At 37.4% G+C, this 14,320-nt stretch overlaps 1 protein-coding gene across 1 annotated transcript in view; it reads right to left on the reverse strand.

Moving 5' to 3' along the window:
- Nucleotides 1-11,984, reverse strand: part of LOC140159232 (dimethylglycine dehydrogenase, mitochondrial-like) — a 52,212-nt gene extending 40,228 nt beyond the window's left edge. Inside the window, exons 1-4 of the mRNA XM_072182639.1 lie at nucleotides 11,547-11,984; nucleotides 8,000-8,171; nucleotides 7,454-7,552; nucleotides 6,706-6,870 (exon numbers count right to left, since the gene is read on the reverse strand). Coding sequence (XP_072038740.1) covers nucleotides 6,706-6,870; nucleotides 7,454-7,552; nucleotides 8,000-8,171; nucleotides 11,547-11,677 — 567 coding nt within the window. The 5' untranslated portion in view covers nucleotides 11,678-11,984. The remainder of the gene's footprint in view (nucleotides 1-6,705; nucleotides 6,871-7,453; nucleotides 7,553-7,999; nucleotides 8,172-11,546) is intronic.
- Between the last annotated feature and the right edge of the window lie 2,336 nt (nucleotides 11,985-14,320).

Raw genomic sequence — 14,320 nt, forward strand, 5'->3', positions numbered from 1 at the left:
GATTTTAATTGTAATTATTGCACAGGTCACGGCGACCGACCCTGTGACCTTTCCGGAAAAAGCCGAGTGGCAGGTTTTTCAAATAAATATTTTCTGTGTAAAAACTGTACCATCAGATAGGTAATGGAATATATGAATATTAACTGTACATCTATCACAACAATTTTTGATAACAACTTGCGTCACAATTGATCTAGTATAGAAGGTAGAGAATTTATTTCAATCTTATATACTTATTTTTTTTTTGGAATTAAGTGAAAATTAATTCTGTAAAACTGTAATTTTTAATGTAATTTAGACCCGACAAAAGATTACCGTTTTGTTGTTATGATAATCTAATCTTTTGATTTCAGTAAATAAAATTAGGGTCTAATGTGGATTTAGGATGCAAACTGGAACAATCCAATGCCTTGTCAAAAGCATTTGCTTCAAAATGGAGTTCGGATGCACTTCAGTAATACAACTTCCGCCATCTGCGAAACCACATGCACAACAGAGCACGTGGCCGATATCAAAATCGATTTTATGTATTGTGTATGTAGGCCTATTCATAGGACCCTCGTATTAATTGTCTCTATGCGCTTGAGTATTTAACAATATAAATAATGGTAGCTTTATTATAATAGGCCTACACATTAATATTTTAAGCAGATAAAATTCCAAAATATGATGTAGTAGGCCTAATGAAGTTGCGATTTATTAATATTATATGTTTAAATTTTCACAATGACTCTATCAAGTCCTTCGTGGTCGAGCGGTCTAAGGCGCTGGTCATAATTATGGTATACGTGATAGCGGCGCATTGCAGCGTGGGTTCGAGCCCCGCCTCTGCCTAATTAAATTTCCTTCTTTTTTTAAATTTCATATTATGTTAGGGAAATGTGGCTGGGAGAATGTATGTATGGCGAAGAGTGGTGTGTTTTAACACCAAAGTGATTAATAAAAATTCCTTTAAAAAGGAAATGGGCGTACCAAAGAAAGTGCGCATGATGTAGGGTATTATAAATGTTTGACATAAGTATTGGAATTAATAGTAGGAATGAGTGAACTGGGATAAACAAGCAAGCACGTGTAGAACTTTACGATTTGAAAAGGTTAAGTGTGAAAAAAAAGCACATTTTTTGTATATTGCAAACACACCCCTGTTTCTAAGGCACACAAGGACCTCATTTGCATAGGCCTATTATATGAAAATGGGGATACAAACTAATAAAGATACCTTGAATCACAGTAGACCTATCTCGCCAACACACAGCAACATGCTATGCAATTGTGATTTGTATTGAACCCCTTCAACGTGGAGTTGTAAATGTATATAGGTTATTTGCGCTGTATTTGTCAAGCGTGGATGACGTCTATGGTTGCAGGTGTGTCCACATTTGCATAGGCTTATGAACGAGGAGGGGACTTGTGGGGGCTTAGCCCCTCAATAATTTTGGACTAGGGGCTCAGGGGCTACAAAAAAGAAAAGTTATGTAATAATGTATAGGCCTACATTTATGCCTATATACTACAGATAGTTTCTGCACATTTAGCACCACAGTAAAGGCCATTTCAGAGGGTAAAAAGAACAGTTCAAAACTCCTGGCTTGTTCTACACTTTTAATAAAAAGTGCTTCCTTCTTCCAGAAAACATGCTTTAAAGTTTTCAGTTTCCTATACTTTTATGTACAAGAGACACTCTTAAAAAAAGTTTTTTGGCTTTATTACATGGACAATATGGCTGATGTTGATATATGTGAAGCAGAAAGATAAGACAATAATTAACCTTATTCTAAGGAATTTTCATTTTAAAATTGGAGATTTTCTCATATCTGGAAACTGAAAATTCCCGAAATGTGACATCTCTGTTAAGCATTTAGCTTTTTTTTTGTTGAAAATCCGGAATTTTTTTTTTTAATCCCCAAAATCCGGAAATCCGGAAATGTGACATCTCTGTGTATCGCGTAACCTGTCTGCCGCCCTCAAACATTTTATAATCACGATAAAATAACGAAGTTCCATTACACTTTCATCGGGCGAAAACGTGGACAAAAATCTGGCAATTGTACTGGCCCTAATGGCCGTTGTACTGTGCAAATATTACGGCCATAATGTTTCTTTGCAACTTCCGATATGGGTCAAAAGTGATTCTAGTATTCCTAATAATTATTACCTCTATCAGAAGATCACCATAAGGTACCGTGTCTAGCTTGTATGTAATGGGTCATCATTTTATAGTGAGTAATTAGTATAAAAAACTCCATCGGAACTGCATCGCACATTATCACTTGTGTCGATTCAGACTACAAAAATTGTGACGAAAGTTTCATCTCATACTAAACGTCATTAAATGTCAAAAGTGATATTATAATGGTGCGTGCTCGCTGGAGCGAGTACGCCCAAAAAACACAAGATGGAGGAGATGCAACAAATGCCTGTAAAAGTGTTGCACCACCTTTAATACAAAAATAAAACACACATAACAACAAGACAACTGCAGAGGCCTAAACAAAGGATAAACAAAGATAAATATGTCAGTGTTGTTAATTTACTGTCATTAAAAATGATGTTTAATCAACCGGTAAGCCTTCAAACGTTGAGAATTTTTGGAGTGAGAATTTAGAAGCTGAAGGGGGAAATTAACTGGACCTCTCTATTCATAGGAATAATTTTAATTGTACCAATGAGGCCTATAGTCATTTTAAAATTTTGCAAAGGGCAGTTAATTTGCACTAATCAATTTCTCCATAAAATTGGTAGGGCTGATTCTCCCTTACCTTACTTTTGTAAGAAATCTGAGGAAACTCTTGCCCATTATGTTCTGTGACTGTGATAGTATGACTGGTTTATGGGAAAGTTTGATTTAGTAACTGGTGAAAATTTTGAACTCTCTAATTTTGATAAAATGTTTGGCTTGGATGCCACCATTTCTGAGCATCATTTATGTATCAATTTTCTAATTCTTCATCTAAAATGTTATTCACTGGTGTAGATACTAATCAAACCCAAACAGGCCTTTCTGAAGGTTAAATTCAAAACAGAATATATTGCTAACAAAAAATAAGTTGGGCTAACATTTCAAGAACATTAATATGGACAAAGATTGATTAAAAAATTTTTTACAGTTTTTTTTGTGACAAACCTGAATACATCTGAATTAGTCTTACGTATGCATTTCTGTTTTTTGCAAATGTTTGGTGCGTGTTGTGTAACATGTGCTCATGATTTCCAGACATGTTTGTTGATGCATGTTTGGTTTTCATGTTACCTGTCTGGCGATTACATGCATGGATTGTTTTGTGTTGTGTGTGAACTGTGTGTGTTTTTGAATGTGTTGTCTGTTGTTGTTTTTAGTTTTGTTTTTGTATATAAAAAAAACCCCAGTGTTGTGGTAATATAAATCTTGTATTGGTATGTATTTTATTTAAAAGGGCATTTTGTGATCCACAGAATCATCACCCCACTTTTCTAGCAAAACAAAATTGAGATTTTTATACCATTGGAAACCTCTGGCTACATGTTTATGTCTGGAAAATTTCTTGTAAATTAGTTCGTTTAGCAAAAATATCATGAAATTTGAATTATGTTCTGGTACACCAGAACAAAATTACAACAGTGGCCTATGGAGCAGTGTAATACACATAATCATGCATAACTCGCCAACATAAAATCGGAATCAACTGAAATTTTGGGAATAAGCTTTTTTCATGGATATCTACTGAAAAATGTCATAAAAAGAGGATGCTAGGATCACAAAATGCTCCTTTAATGCAAAGACAAAAACATATCATGTCTGAAATTTAAAAATGTGAAATGTGAAATAAAGGCCATAATAAATTATTTGTTTGTGTCAAAGCTCTACAGAAATTAATGTAAATAAGGAATGCAGTTTCATTTTCCTTAAATGTTAATAATTTTGACGACAGAGGCAATTAATGCATGGGTCAGTGAGTTTGAACATGTATGTTGTATGGAGACTATGAAAAGAAAGCAAGCTGCTTTTACTGAATTGAAATGCTGAGGCTTTAATAGCAAACAGGCATTCATATTTTCCTATTTTGGTGGGCATCTAATATAAAATACAATTTAAAGCAGGAAATAAATTTTTGCAGGTGCATTGAGACAATAATTAAATTAATATGAACTCTCAGTTATATCACGAAAATTACAATCATGATTGACATTTACATAACATGACTAATATCAAAACATGGGAGCCTTGACATTGAAAAACTGACAGAAGTGCTGACAGAGGAAAGGTTACTTATTGGCACATGTGCCTCCTCTTTAACCCCTACCCACTCTCTATCACCCCCTTTATGTTAGCAGTACATGTAAATGACTGCACAGTATAGTTAGTATGCTGTCCAAGCTGAATACTTCTATATACATGCTAGAGACATTGATATCTGACCAAACTAGAGTTTCACGGTTCTCATGCAGCTTCTCACGTTGCCCATGTCTCCACCTTGACACACGTACATCATTTTAAACAGGGTGATTTCATTAGTTGAAGCTGGGGGGATTTAAAAAAATTCAATTTAAAACAATTGGAATTTATAAATTCAAATATTAATTTATGCAAATTTATGCAAATGAGCTACCAAATAGGCGTATTTTGTGACAAAAACCTAGTGGAATTTGAAGACCCCTCCACCAAATCACATCACGATACGGCGTGTTACCTGTTCCAGGGCTCATCTGAGGTCAAATTACTAAAAACTGTCGTAGGGCCATGAAACTTGGCAGGTACAGTCAACATTTAGAGCCAAATTTTTGGAAGGTCATTCAGGGTCTCCACCAGGGGTCATCTGAGGTCAAATTAGTAAAACGGTCGGATGGGCATGAAACTTGGTGGTTATACAGTCACTATTTAGAGCCAAATTTTTGGAAGGTCATTTAGGGGTCACCAGGGGTCATTTGAGGTCAAATGAGTAAAAACTGTCGAATGGGCATGAAACTTGGTGGGTTTAGTCACCATCAGCCAGGTAATCGCGCCCAGCCGAGAACTGCCAAGTATAGAGAGTATGCAATAAACCAACCGGAACCGTATAACAATTGAAATGGCAGCCATGCTGGAGGACAGTTCTAAGATGGGTTAAGATGACAGAGGGACAGGTCTCTAGATCGAATCCATAACCATTCATGCCTACCACCTGTTTTATTGCATTATCATGCGAATTCCCCTGTGTTACCTTATGGAGGACAGAATTTTATTTAAATGGGATGACTCTGTCATAAGTGACGTAGTATTGAATACCCTCTATAGGTAACCGCCTTGTCATCATATTATAATTCACCGGAATCTGTTTGTCTATTTGTCAGCCTCTTTTCTTGGAGACAAGGGGTCGTACGTTCCTCAAACTTGGTGGGTGGGTGCATCTTGACCAGGCAGAACAAGTTTGTGTTGGTTAGTGGGTCAAGGTCACCCGAGGTCTTCCAGGGTCATCTGAGGTCAAATTAGCAAAAACTGTCGTATCACTCGTATGGACATGAAACTTGGTGGGTACAGTCAACATTTAGAGCCAAATTTTTGAAAGGTCATTTTGGGGTCATCTGAGGTCAAATGACTAAAAACTGTTGTATGGGAATGAAACTTGGTGGGTACAGTCAACATTTAAAGCCAAATTTTTGGAAGCTCATTTTTGGGTCATCTGGGGTCACCCAGGGGTCATCTGAGGTCAAATTACTAAAAACTGTCTTATGGGCATGAAACTTGGTGGGTACAATCCACATTGAGAGCTAAATTTTTGAAAGGTCATCAAGGGGTCATCTGAGGTCAAATTACTAAACCCTGTCATCAGGGGTGTGAGTGACAACAGATAAAAAATCTGAAAAAATCTGAAAAAGTCTGAAATTTGAAAAAGCTTCTATACTTTTGTACAGAGGAAGTGCAGAAAAAGAGATAAAATCAAGATCAAAAAAATCTGAATTCAGATTTTAATCTGAACTCTCACACCCCTGTGTCATATGGGCATGAAACTTGGTAGGTACAGTCAACATTTAGAGTCAAATTTTTGGAAGGTCATTTCGGGGTCATCTGAGGTCACCCAGCGGTGATTTTATGGTCAGTTTCAATGGAATTTTGCAAAATTTTCACTTTGACTGGGACCAAGTGAACATCCACAACCCTATTGCTATGACACTACACTACACCACTGGTATGGTATGTATACTCAATGGGCAAACGTGATGCATGCTGGGAATGAAAAGGGCTCAAAAGCTACATAGAATTTGTCACCTGCGAATTTGAGCCCTTTTCCTTACCTTATTGTTCAGCTTTTTTATGCCATCCATCATCATCCAGACCCTGCTCAAAACTGACCCCTTACCAGTGGCATAGCCAAGGGGTAAGCTGCCTCTGCCCAACACCCCCGGGAGTGATGCCGACCGCCTTGATATTTAAGATTTTTAGGTCTTTTTAAGTAGGGTTTTTTTTCATCACCCCTAGACAGTTGCCTTGCCCCAAAGGATTTTAGGCGCTAGCGCCCTAAAAGTAACCATTTAAAAAAAATTGTTTATGCTTTTTCAATTTTTATCGCCCTTTTTTCATTGCTAATTCGTTTTGCCGCCCCCTTCGTTTTTGCCGCCCCGCCCCTTCTTCTTCCGCCGCCCCTTCGCTTTTTTGCCGCCCTACTTTGACCCGGGGCTGGCGCCCCAAAGCCCCCCCAAAATACGCGCCTGGTCCCTTCCACAAAGCCCATATGAATTAGCTCTACTTACCCCATCCATATTGAGAAGTGGGTGAACTTCTTGTACTTCTTCTGGTGTCATCATCCATTGTTTAGCTGGATGCCAGCCAGCCCTAGCCATCTGATAGCGAGCTTCATCCATGCGGTCTGGGCTAGATAGTACCCTTAAACTGCCAGGGGTATGAAAACCTACTTGCTATTCAAAGAAACATAACAAAATCAAAAATTAGTCAACTGTAGAAAGAGGAAGAGCATCGATATTAAACAGTGCATATATTTCATTTTACCTAAATATTTAGGCTAATTGTGTCACATTTGTGTGACAATTTGCTCAAAGAAGGGTTAGTGAGAATCCACAAATCATTTCTCATGACAATTTTAAAAAAATGATCTCGTAAAAAGATTCCTCTGTGAATATTAAATCAAGATTGATTTTGCCACAGTGTGATAGTCTTTGTCACAGCTTGTGGAACTGGTACTCTGTCAATAAATGCCCTGGATATATGCAGAATGCGTGGGAGTTTAGCCAAGTAAAAGTTGTAGTTGGTTTCCTCCATACTGTGGAAGGCACACCTTTAGCCAATGGGTTCAGTGTGGGGTGCGTATTTGTTAGCAATTTTCATGCACACAAATATTATTTCTTTCTACAGGCCTTTAAAGGAAATGTATAATTTGCACAAATCTTCCATATCGCAGAAACATAAGATTCTCTCCAAGAAAAGGCGAAATTTGAATGCTGCATACTTTACAAGGGGATAAAGCACAAAAGTTCTTGTCACCTGTCCAGTTTCAGCTTCCAATTGTTCAAATAACTTGATGCTGTAGTAATGTATGTTCTTCACATTGATGCCAGGGTGGTAATATGTAGTTAGACCTGCCTGCAGAAAACAATAAACAAGTTTGAAATCAATTTAATGTTTCATCCAATATGATGCTCAGGCCTAAAAAGAGCAAAATTAATGAAGCTACAATGTTGGAGTCGCTGTTCTCGACGCGGAGCATGTTGACCGCAATGCTTCAAATTTGACACACATTGTTTTAATTTTTTTTTTTAAAGAAATATTTGAAAGTAGAAAGGCTTTCACGACGGGATTCCATAACAACTGATTTTTATTTGGGTGCGCCGTCGGAGAAGTCAGAGCCACATCTGATGAAAGCTTGACCATTTTCACACAGTGACTGGCTGCACCAGTACTGTAGTTTTCACACATTGACAGGCTGCACCGGTAATGTGATATCCGACGGCGCACCCGAATAAAAATCAGTTGTTAGAAATATTTGAAAAAAAAAGTTTGAAATTTTTTTCCTTAGTCTAATCAACTTACTGCATGCCATGTTGATCCAGCTGTAAGTTCAGTTTTTTCTAGCAATACAACATCTTTCATTCCACCTTTAGCCAGATGATATGCTATACTTGTACCCAAGGCACCTCCACCTATTACAACCGCTTCAGCCGACTCCTTTAGTCGCTTATTCAGTCCTCCAGTAGTTGGTTCTCTGCATAAGGAAATGGTAACAATTACAAAATCATAATGAAAACATTTCTTTCCAGTGATTGATTTAATTTTAAAGACAAAAAGAAAACAAAACCTCAAAACATTATGGGTCTTATTATTAGTACTGGGAAGAGTGTGGGGAGGGACCTTGTGTGTGGGTGTGTGTGTGTGTGTGGGGGGGGGGAGTTTAAGGAACTATGGGATGTGAGACCTCCCTGTGTTTGCTAAAGGTAATCAGTCAAAATTCATGTTTCAAAATTTCAACGACCGTGATGCCTCTACCAAAGAGTGATGTGGCACACAAAGGTTGGTACAAAGTTGCCAGCCTCAAGGGCAGACTGAATTTGACCTCAGATGACCCCTGGATGACCCAAAAACAACCTTCCAATGACTCCTGGATGACCCTGGATGACCCAAGAATGACCTTTAAAGAATTTGGTCCTAAATGGTGACAATACCCACCAAGTTTCATGCCCATAGGACAAACTTTACGAATTTGACCTTAGATGACCCCTGAATGACCCCAAAATTACCTTCAACAAATTTGCCTCTACATGGTAACAATGCCAAAAAGAACTTTTCGTTCAGTGCAGCTAAATTGTGGAATAGCCTTCCAACTGATAATAGATGTAATTTTAAGTCAATGAGTATTGCCCAATTTAAGCAGTTGTTTTTGTTAAAACCTGTGTAATATGTTTTTTCAGCTGAATTTTATATGTTTTCCCATTTGTTCACAATTTCATTACCATTTATAATTACTATTCATATTTAAAAAAAAATTTATACTGTATATATATATGCTTCTTGTTCACAATGTAAATGCAGGGCCTCCTTGGAAATCAGTGTTTGACATTTGAAGGTCATGAAGGAGCTACCCTGGGTAAAGAAAGTTCAAATAAATAAATAAATACCCACCAAGTTTCATGTCCATATAAAACAAATATTACGAATTTGACCTCAGGTGACCCCCGAACGACCTTCAAAAATTTTGGCTGTAAATGGTGACAATACCCACCAAGTTTGGTTCCAATAGGATTTGGACTGTTCATGAGACCAAATCTGTGAATTTACAAGTTAACCTCAAATGACCTTTGACCTCAATATGTGACCTTGAACACCATCACTTGATTAGGGTTCCCATATTAGGGTTCCCATAGTGCAGCTGTGACCCAAGATTGGTTGCATTAGGATTTAAACTGTTCATATGAGACCAAATTCTCAAAATAATGCTATTTTACAAGTTGACCTCAAATGACCTTTGACCTCAGTATATGACCTTGAACCCCACCCCCCAAAAAAGTAGCTCGAGTTTCTGACCATGACCCACATATCCTGAAAATCTGAAGTCAATCCGCCCATCCATGCCCGAGATACAGCATCTGGACGGAAGCAGGAAGAACAGACATAATTTGCAAAAACAGTATGCCTTACGGTGGAAGCATAAAAATAAAACATTATGGGTCCTAGTACTGGGATGAGGGTGGGGAAGAACCTAGTGTGTGTGTGTGGGGGGGAAGTTTGACAAACTCTGGGATGTGAGCCCTCCTGTATGGTAACAATTGCTAAAGATAATCAGTCAAAATTCATGTTTCAAAATTTCAGTGATGTTACCAATGGGGGGGAAGGAGGGATCAAGGGGGAAGAATCCCCCTGTAAGATGTCTTGCCCTGTGGGATGCTGCCGTGCACATCCTAATATTTACAATTTTTTAGGCCTTACTTTTTAGCTCATTTTTGTCAAATTCCACCCCCTTGAAAGTTGCCTCCCCCAAAGCACTGGCTATGCCACTGACTACCAGGCACATGCATGAGGTAAGCACCCCCACCACCACCAACAGCTGAAAAATTACCAAGTCAAAAGTTGTACTGTGCATCTTCCTTTAGCACAGTTTTAGGCCACAATTGAACTCATTTTGGCATTACCATTATATTTTTAAAGAATATTTAATATATTTTACAAAAAATCAAATACTCTTTATAAAATGAGAACAGTTGTGGATCCAGATATTTCAGAAGGGGGAAGGGGCACAGTTAAAGATAATATCACCGTATATAGTAATAAATAAATAAATAAATTTTGGATTTATAAAGCGCCTTTCTCCAGATCTTAGAGGACTCAAAGCGCTGTAATTTCGCTACAATGGTGAATCATCACAATCAGATCGCATCAACTAGGCTGTAATAGTGGTACAGGAAGGTTTTAGGGTTATTATGCAGAAACTCTGTGCTTCATTAACTCAAATTAATAAGGAATAGCTTGAAATGTCTTGAATGCTTCGCTAGGCCTACTGTCAAAATCCAACCATAATGGTCAACCCTTACCCACCCATTAGGCTCTATTGATCATGACCTATTTTGCGATGTTTCCTACAGGTAGGTAACGGAACATCCTAGATGGTGAGAACTGTTCTGTATTTGACTTTTTATCTGTTTGCATTACCAACAATTTTCATTGAAATCAGAGAAATTTTAGTTTCTGACCCATGTGTGACCAAAATAACCACCCCTAGCACCTTTTTGCATAGCAAGACTGGTACGTCACAGATAGGTCAAACTATACTTTTTCTGAATCCTTGTGATGAATTAAACTTTGGTATGCTGGTAATAACAAAATTTGAACAAGTTTGAAATTTGACCCATGTGTTGACCTTTAGAGCCCCCCGGATCCCCCTTTGAGCCTACATGTATGGGTAATAAAATGTTGCTTAAAAAGGGGGTCATCGAGTAGAGTAGAAAGTCTTGCATCACATAAAATAATCTTTTTTGGTTCTCGTCTGGAAGGTTTTGGAGAGGTGACAAATGAGGGAGTTGTTGTTTTTCCAATGCAAAATTGGATTTGCTAGTGTCATCCCTTTTTCAACGCATTTTTAGAAAACAATCATGATATGATTATAAATACGTACACATGTAGGGCTAACATTAAAATTAAGTTCTTTGAAACTAGAATACGGTACTACAAAACAGTCATGTTGCTTTAAAACGTTTTATGACGTTTCATATCAACTGGCACTTTCAATCAAATATTGTACCTTGTCTTAATACTTGCAACTCCAGAAAACAATGCCAGCAGGACATGAACCAAAAAATTTATTTTATGTGGCCTGCTACTTACTATGCACATGACCCCCGACATGACCTTGACCACTGTCAATGAAGTTGGAATTCTGCCAATACGGTCTCAGCTTGCAGCTAGCTAGCTAGAACCAGTTTTGACTAGCATGCATTTAATATGTTTGAGACCTAAATACATGTATTATATTCGTAAAGCATATTGAAGAACCCCCTCCCCACACCCTAGTGTTGTGGTTTTATTAATTATGCTGTAAAAAATATAGGTACCGGTACATTTTATAAATAAAAAAATAAATAAAACTTACGAATTGGTTTTATTTCTGCTTGTTGAGAAAGATTTTGTTGCAAGAACAGACACTGCACTTTTTGGTGGTAAAATGGATTTCAAAGAGTTAAATCCCACCAAATTCTTTACAAGGAGTAGTCTATGGGCCATGGTTTTTCACCGATCAATAAAATTATACCGGAATCCTACTGGAGGTTGTCCGAGCTCGACGGAGTACACTGATAAAACGACGGCGCGGTTAACCCGGTTCCAATTCACTTCTGAAGTTCTATCTCCTGGAACATTTAATACACAGGCTCACACAGCTAGCATGATATCACTGCATCATGTTCTGAAATCTGCACTACAATTCTCCACAGTTCAAGCGAACAAAAATGGACTAAACTAGCATAATTTAGTCAAGAAACGCTATGTGAGTGACCCTGTATTGCAAAGCTGCTATGAAAGGCCGATCTCTCATGGCCATGCTCAGCTCAGTTCATGTTATTGTTTACGTTAGGATAAACAAGAACTGTCTTTAAAAAGACGTTCGCCTACACGACGGTCCCTAACTTCTTCAGCGCGAGTATGATCGGTCCAGGGAGAAGTACACCCATGAAATTGATCACATTAGTTTTCGTTCAAAATTAATCAAATAGCACATTGAAGGACTAATAAATATTCCTATAAAAAATTAATGTTAAGGAAGGAACTTGACCTGACTGACTGTTGATTTTTTTGTATGGCCTCCCACCGTCGTGCCGGGTCCCGCCGTGAACACCCCCCAAGTTTTATCAGTACATTCATAAGTGTGATCCCCCTGTCATCGAAAACCTGGTTATGCCGCTTCGTTATCATGAACTGGCAAAAACTGGTCTCAGCTGCCTATGTTTGAATGAAAGGGTATAAAATCGTAAATTGATTACATATATGTGACCGTCCACGGCGAATGAGCCGTAAATTCCTCCCCCCGGTCAATTTTGTTTTATTTCATGTTTAAAAAATAAACATCATAAACTTAAAATGGTATATCATTTGACTTCAAACGATATCCAGAAGCGGAGTTATGGTTAGTTAAACTTTGCTCCTTCAACAAAATTATAGCTTTTTTCGTTTCTATGTGTGTCGCTTTTTTCCACATTGCTGGCAATAAATATCAAACAGTCATAATTGGCGGTCATTTCAAATCATCCCCAAGTCAACGAGGTTTAAGAAGGTTCTCTCATTGTTAATTGTTGGTTATGCATACCTATACAAATAACCCACCACTTGAAAAGGATTTAGCAAAAGCAAACAAAGACCAGAGCTATTAAAAGTTCTATAGCCATCTAAGGTAGAAGCTTATTATCCACTTCAATAATAGGATTATTGATTGGTGTTGTGACTATCAAAATAAGACAGATGTCGCGCCAGCTTAAGTGACCGATGAATACGACCTTCGTACACATTTTACACCATAACTCAGAATACAATTTAGGGAATTTACGGCTCGTTTGTGCTGCTGGGTCACATATTGTATATATACACCTGCTGGACTCAATCTCATAATCTCATTTATTTTTGTGCGCACTGCACTGATGGAAGTGAGTATAAGTAGTGAGTAGTGACCAATCCGCGCACTGACTAACCAACATTTGGCAGCACAGCACTACACAAGTTATAACTTCCACAATATGTCCATCGCAAAGGTAAGAACTCAGAGAGATATAGAGGAATTATTTTATTTTTGTGCTAGTCCCAGCTCCGCGACTTACTCGTTTTAGGGCACATCATTTGATTTTCAGGAGGCTTTCAGGGGGCATATGGGAATTCGGGTCGGTTGCACGAAGTAGTCATTACTAGTAGGCCTAGTTCAAATCGTCCTCCAGAAGACATGCAAATACATGGAGTACAAAAGAATCAATACCACTTTAACAGGTGATTGGAATTGTATTCTATGGATTTTCATGTCTTCTGGAGGACGATAATTGTTATATTTCTATGATAAAATATTGAAAAATGGTTGTGGAATCGATCTAGAGACCTGTCCCTCTGTCATCTTAAGTTATCTTAGATCTGTCCTCCAGCATGGCTGTTAGGGTAAATTGGGGTAAATGGAACGCTTAAGCAATAAATCACTTTCTGTGGTCGGGAGGGTATCCATATATGATTTGTTTTGGTTTCAAGAAGTAGATTATATGTTTTTACAACTTGTTTTAACAGATTAACTCCCATTTTATGCTTTGTTTCTTGTACTCAGTCCAAATACATACATGGTCATAGTGTTCCAGTTACCCCAACAAATTGGGGTAAATGGAACAGTGGGGTGGGTAATTGGAACAAGGGGATTACTTGCAAGGAGCCTACATTCATAGCTATATTTACATTGAAAAGACATCAAAATGTTTTATTTAACATATATTTTGTTACTAAACAAAAGAATAAAAACAATAATTTTGTTTTCATGATTTTTTATAAACATGGTAAAATACCACAAAAAAATGCACTTTCTCTTGGTACATAAAAAAAAAAATGGTTTTCGGATTTAAAAAAATCAATAGGGGCCTAATCAACCATGAATTAGTTATTTGTAATATATATATAATTTCATAATATTTAAACCAATTAGCAAGAAAATATTTAACATGTTATATATATCGAAGGTTAGTAATATATAATTTCATAATATTTAAACCAATTAGCAAGAAAATATTTAACATGTTATATATATTTAAGGTTAGTTAACCATGTTCCATTTACCCCCAAGTGGATCTGTTGTGGGGTAAATGGAACACCAAACCAATTAATTAGCTAATTAGCATATTAATTTGCATA

The sequence above is a fragment of the Amphiura filiformis genome, chromosome 8 (genome assembly GCF_039555335.1).
Source record: "Amphiura filiformis chromosome 8, Afil_fr2py, whole genome shotgun sequence".
Classification (NCBI taxonomy): domain Eukaryota; kingdom Metazoa; phylum Echinodermata; class Ophiuroidea; order Amphilepidida; family Amphiuridae; genus Amphiura; species Amphiura filiformis.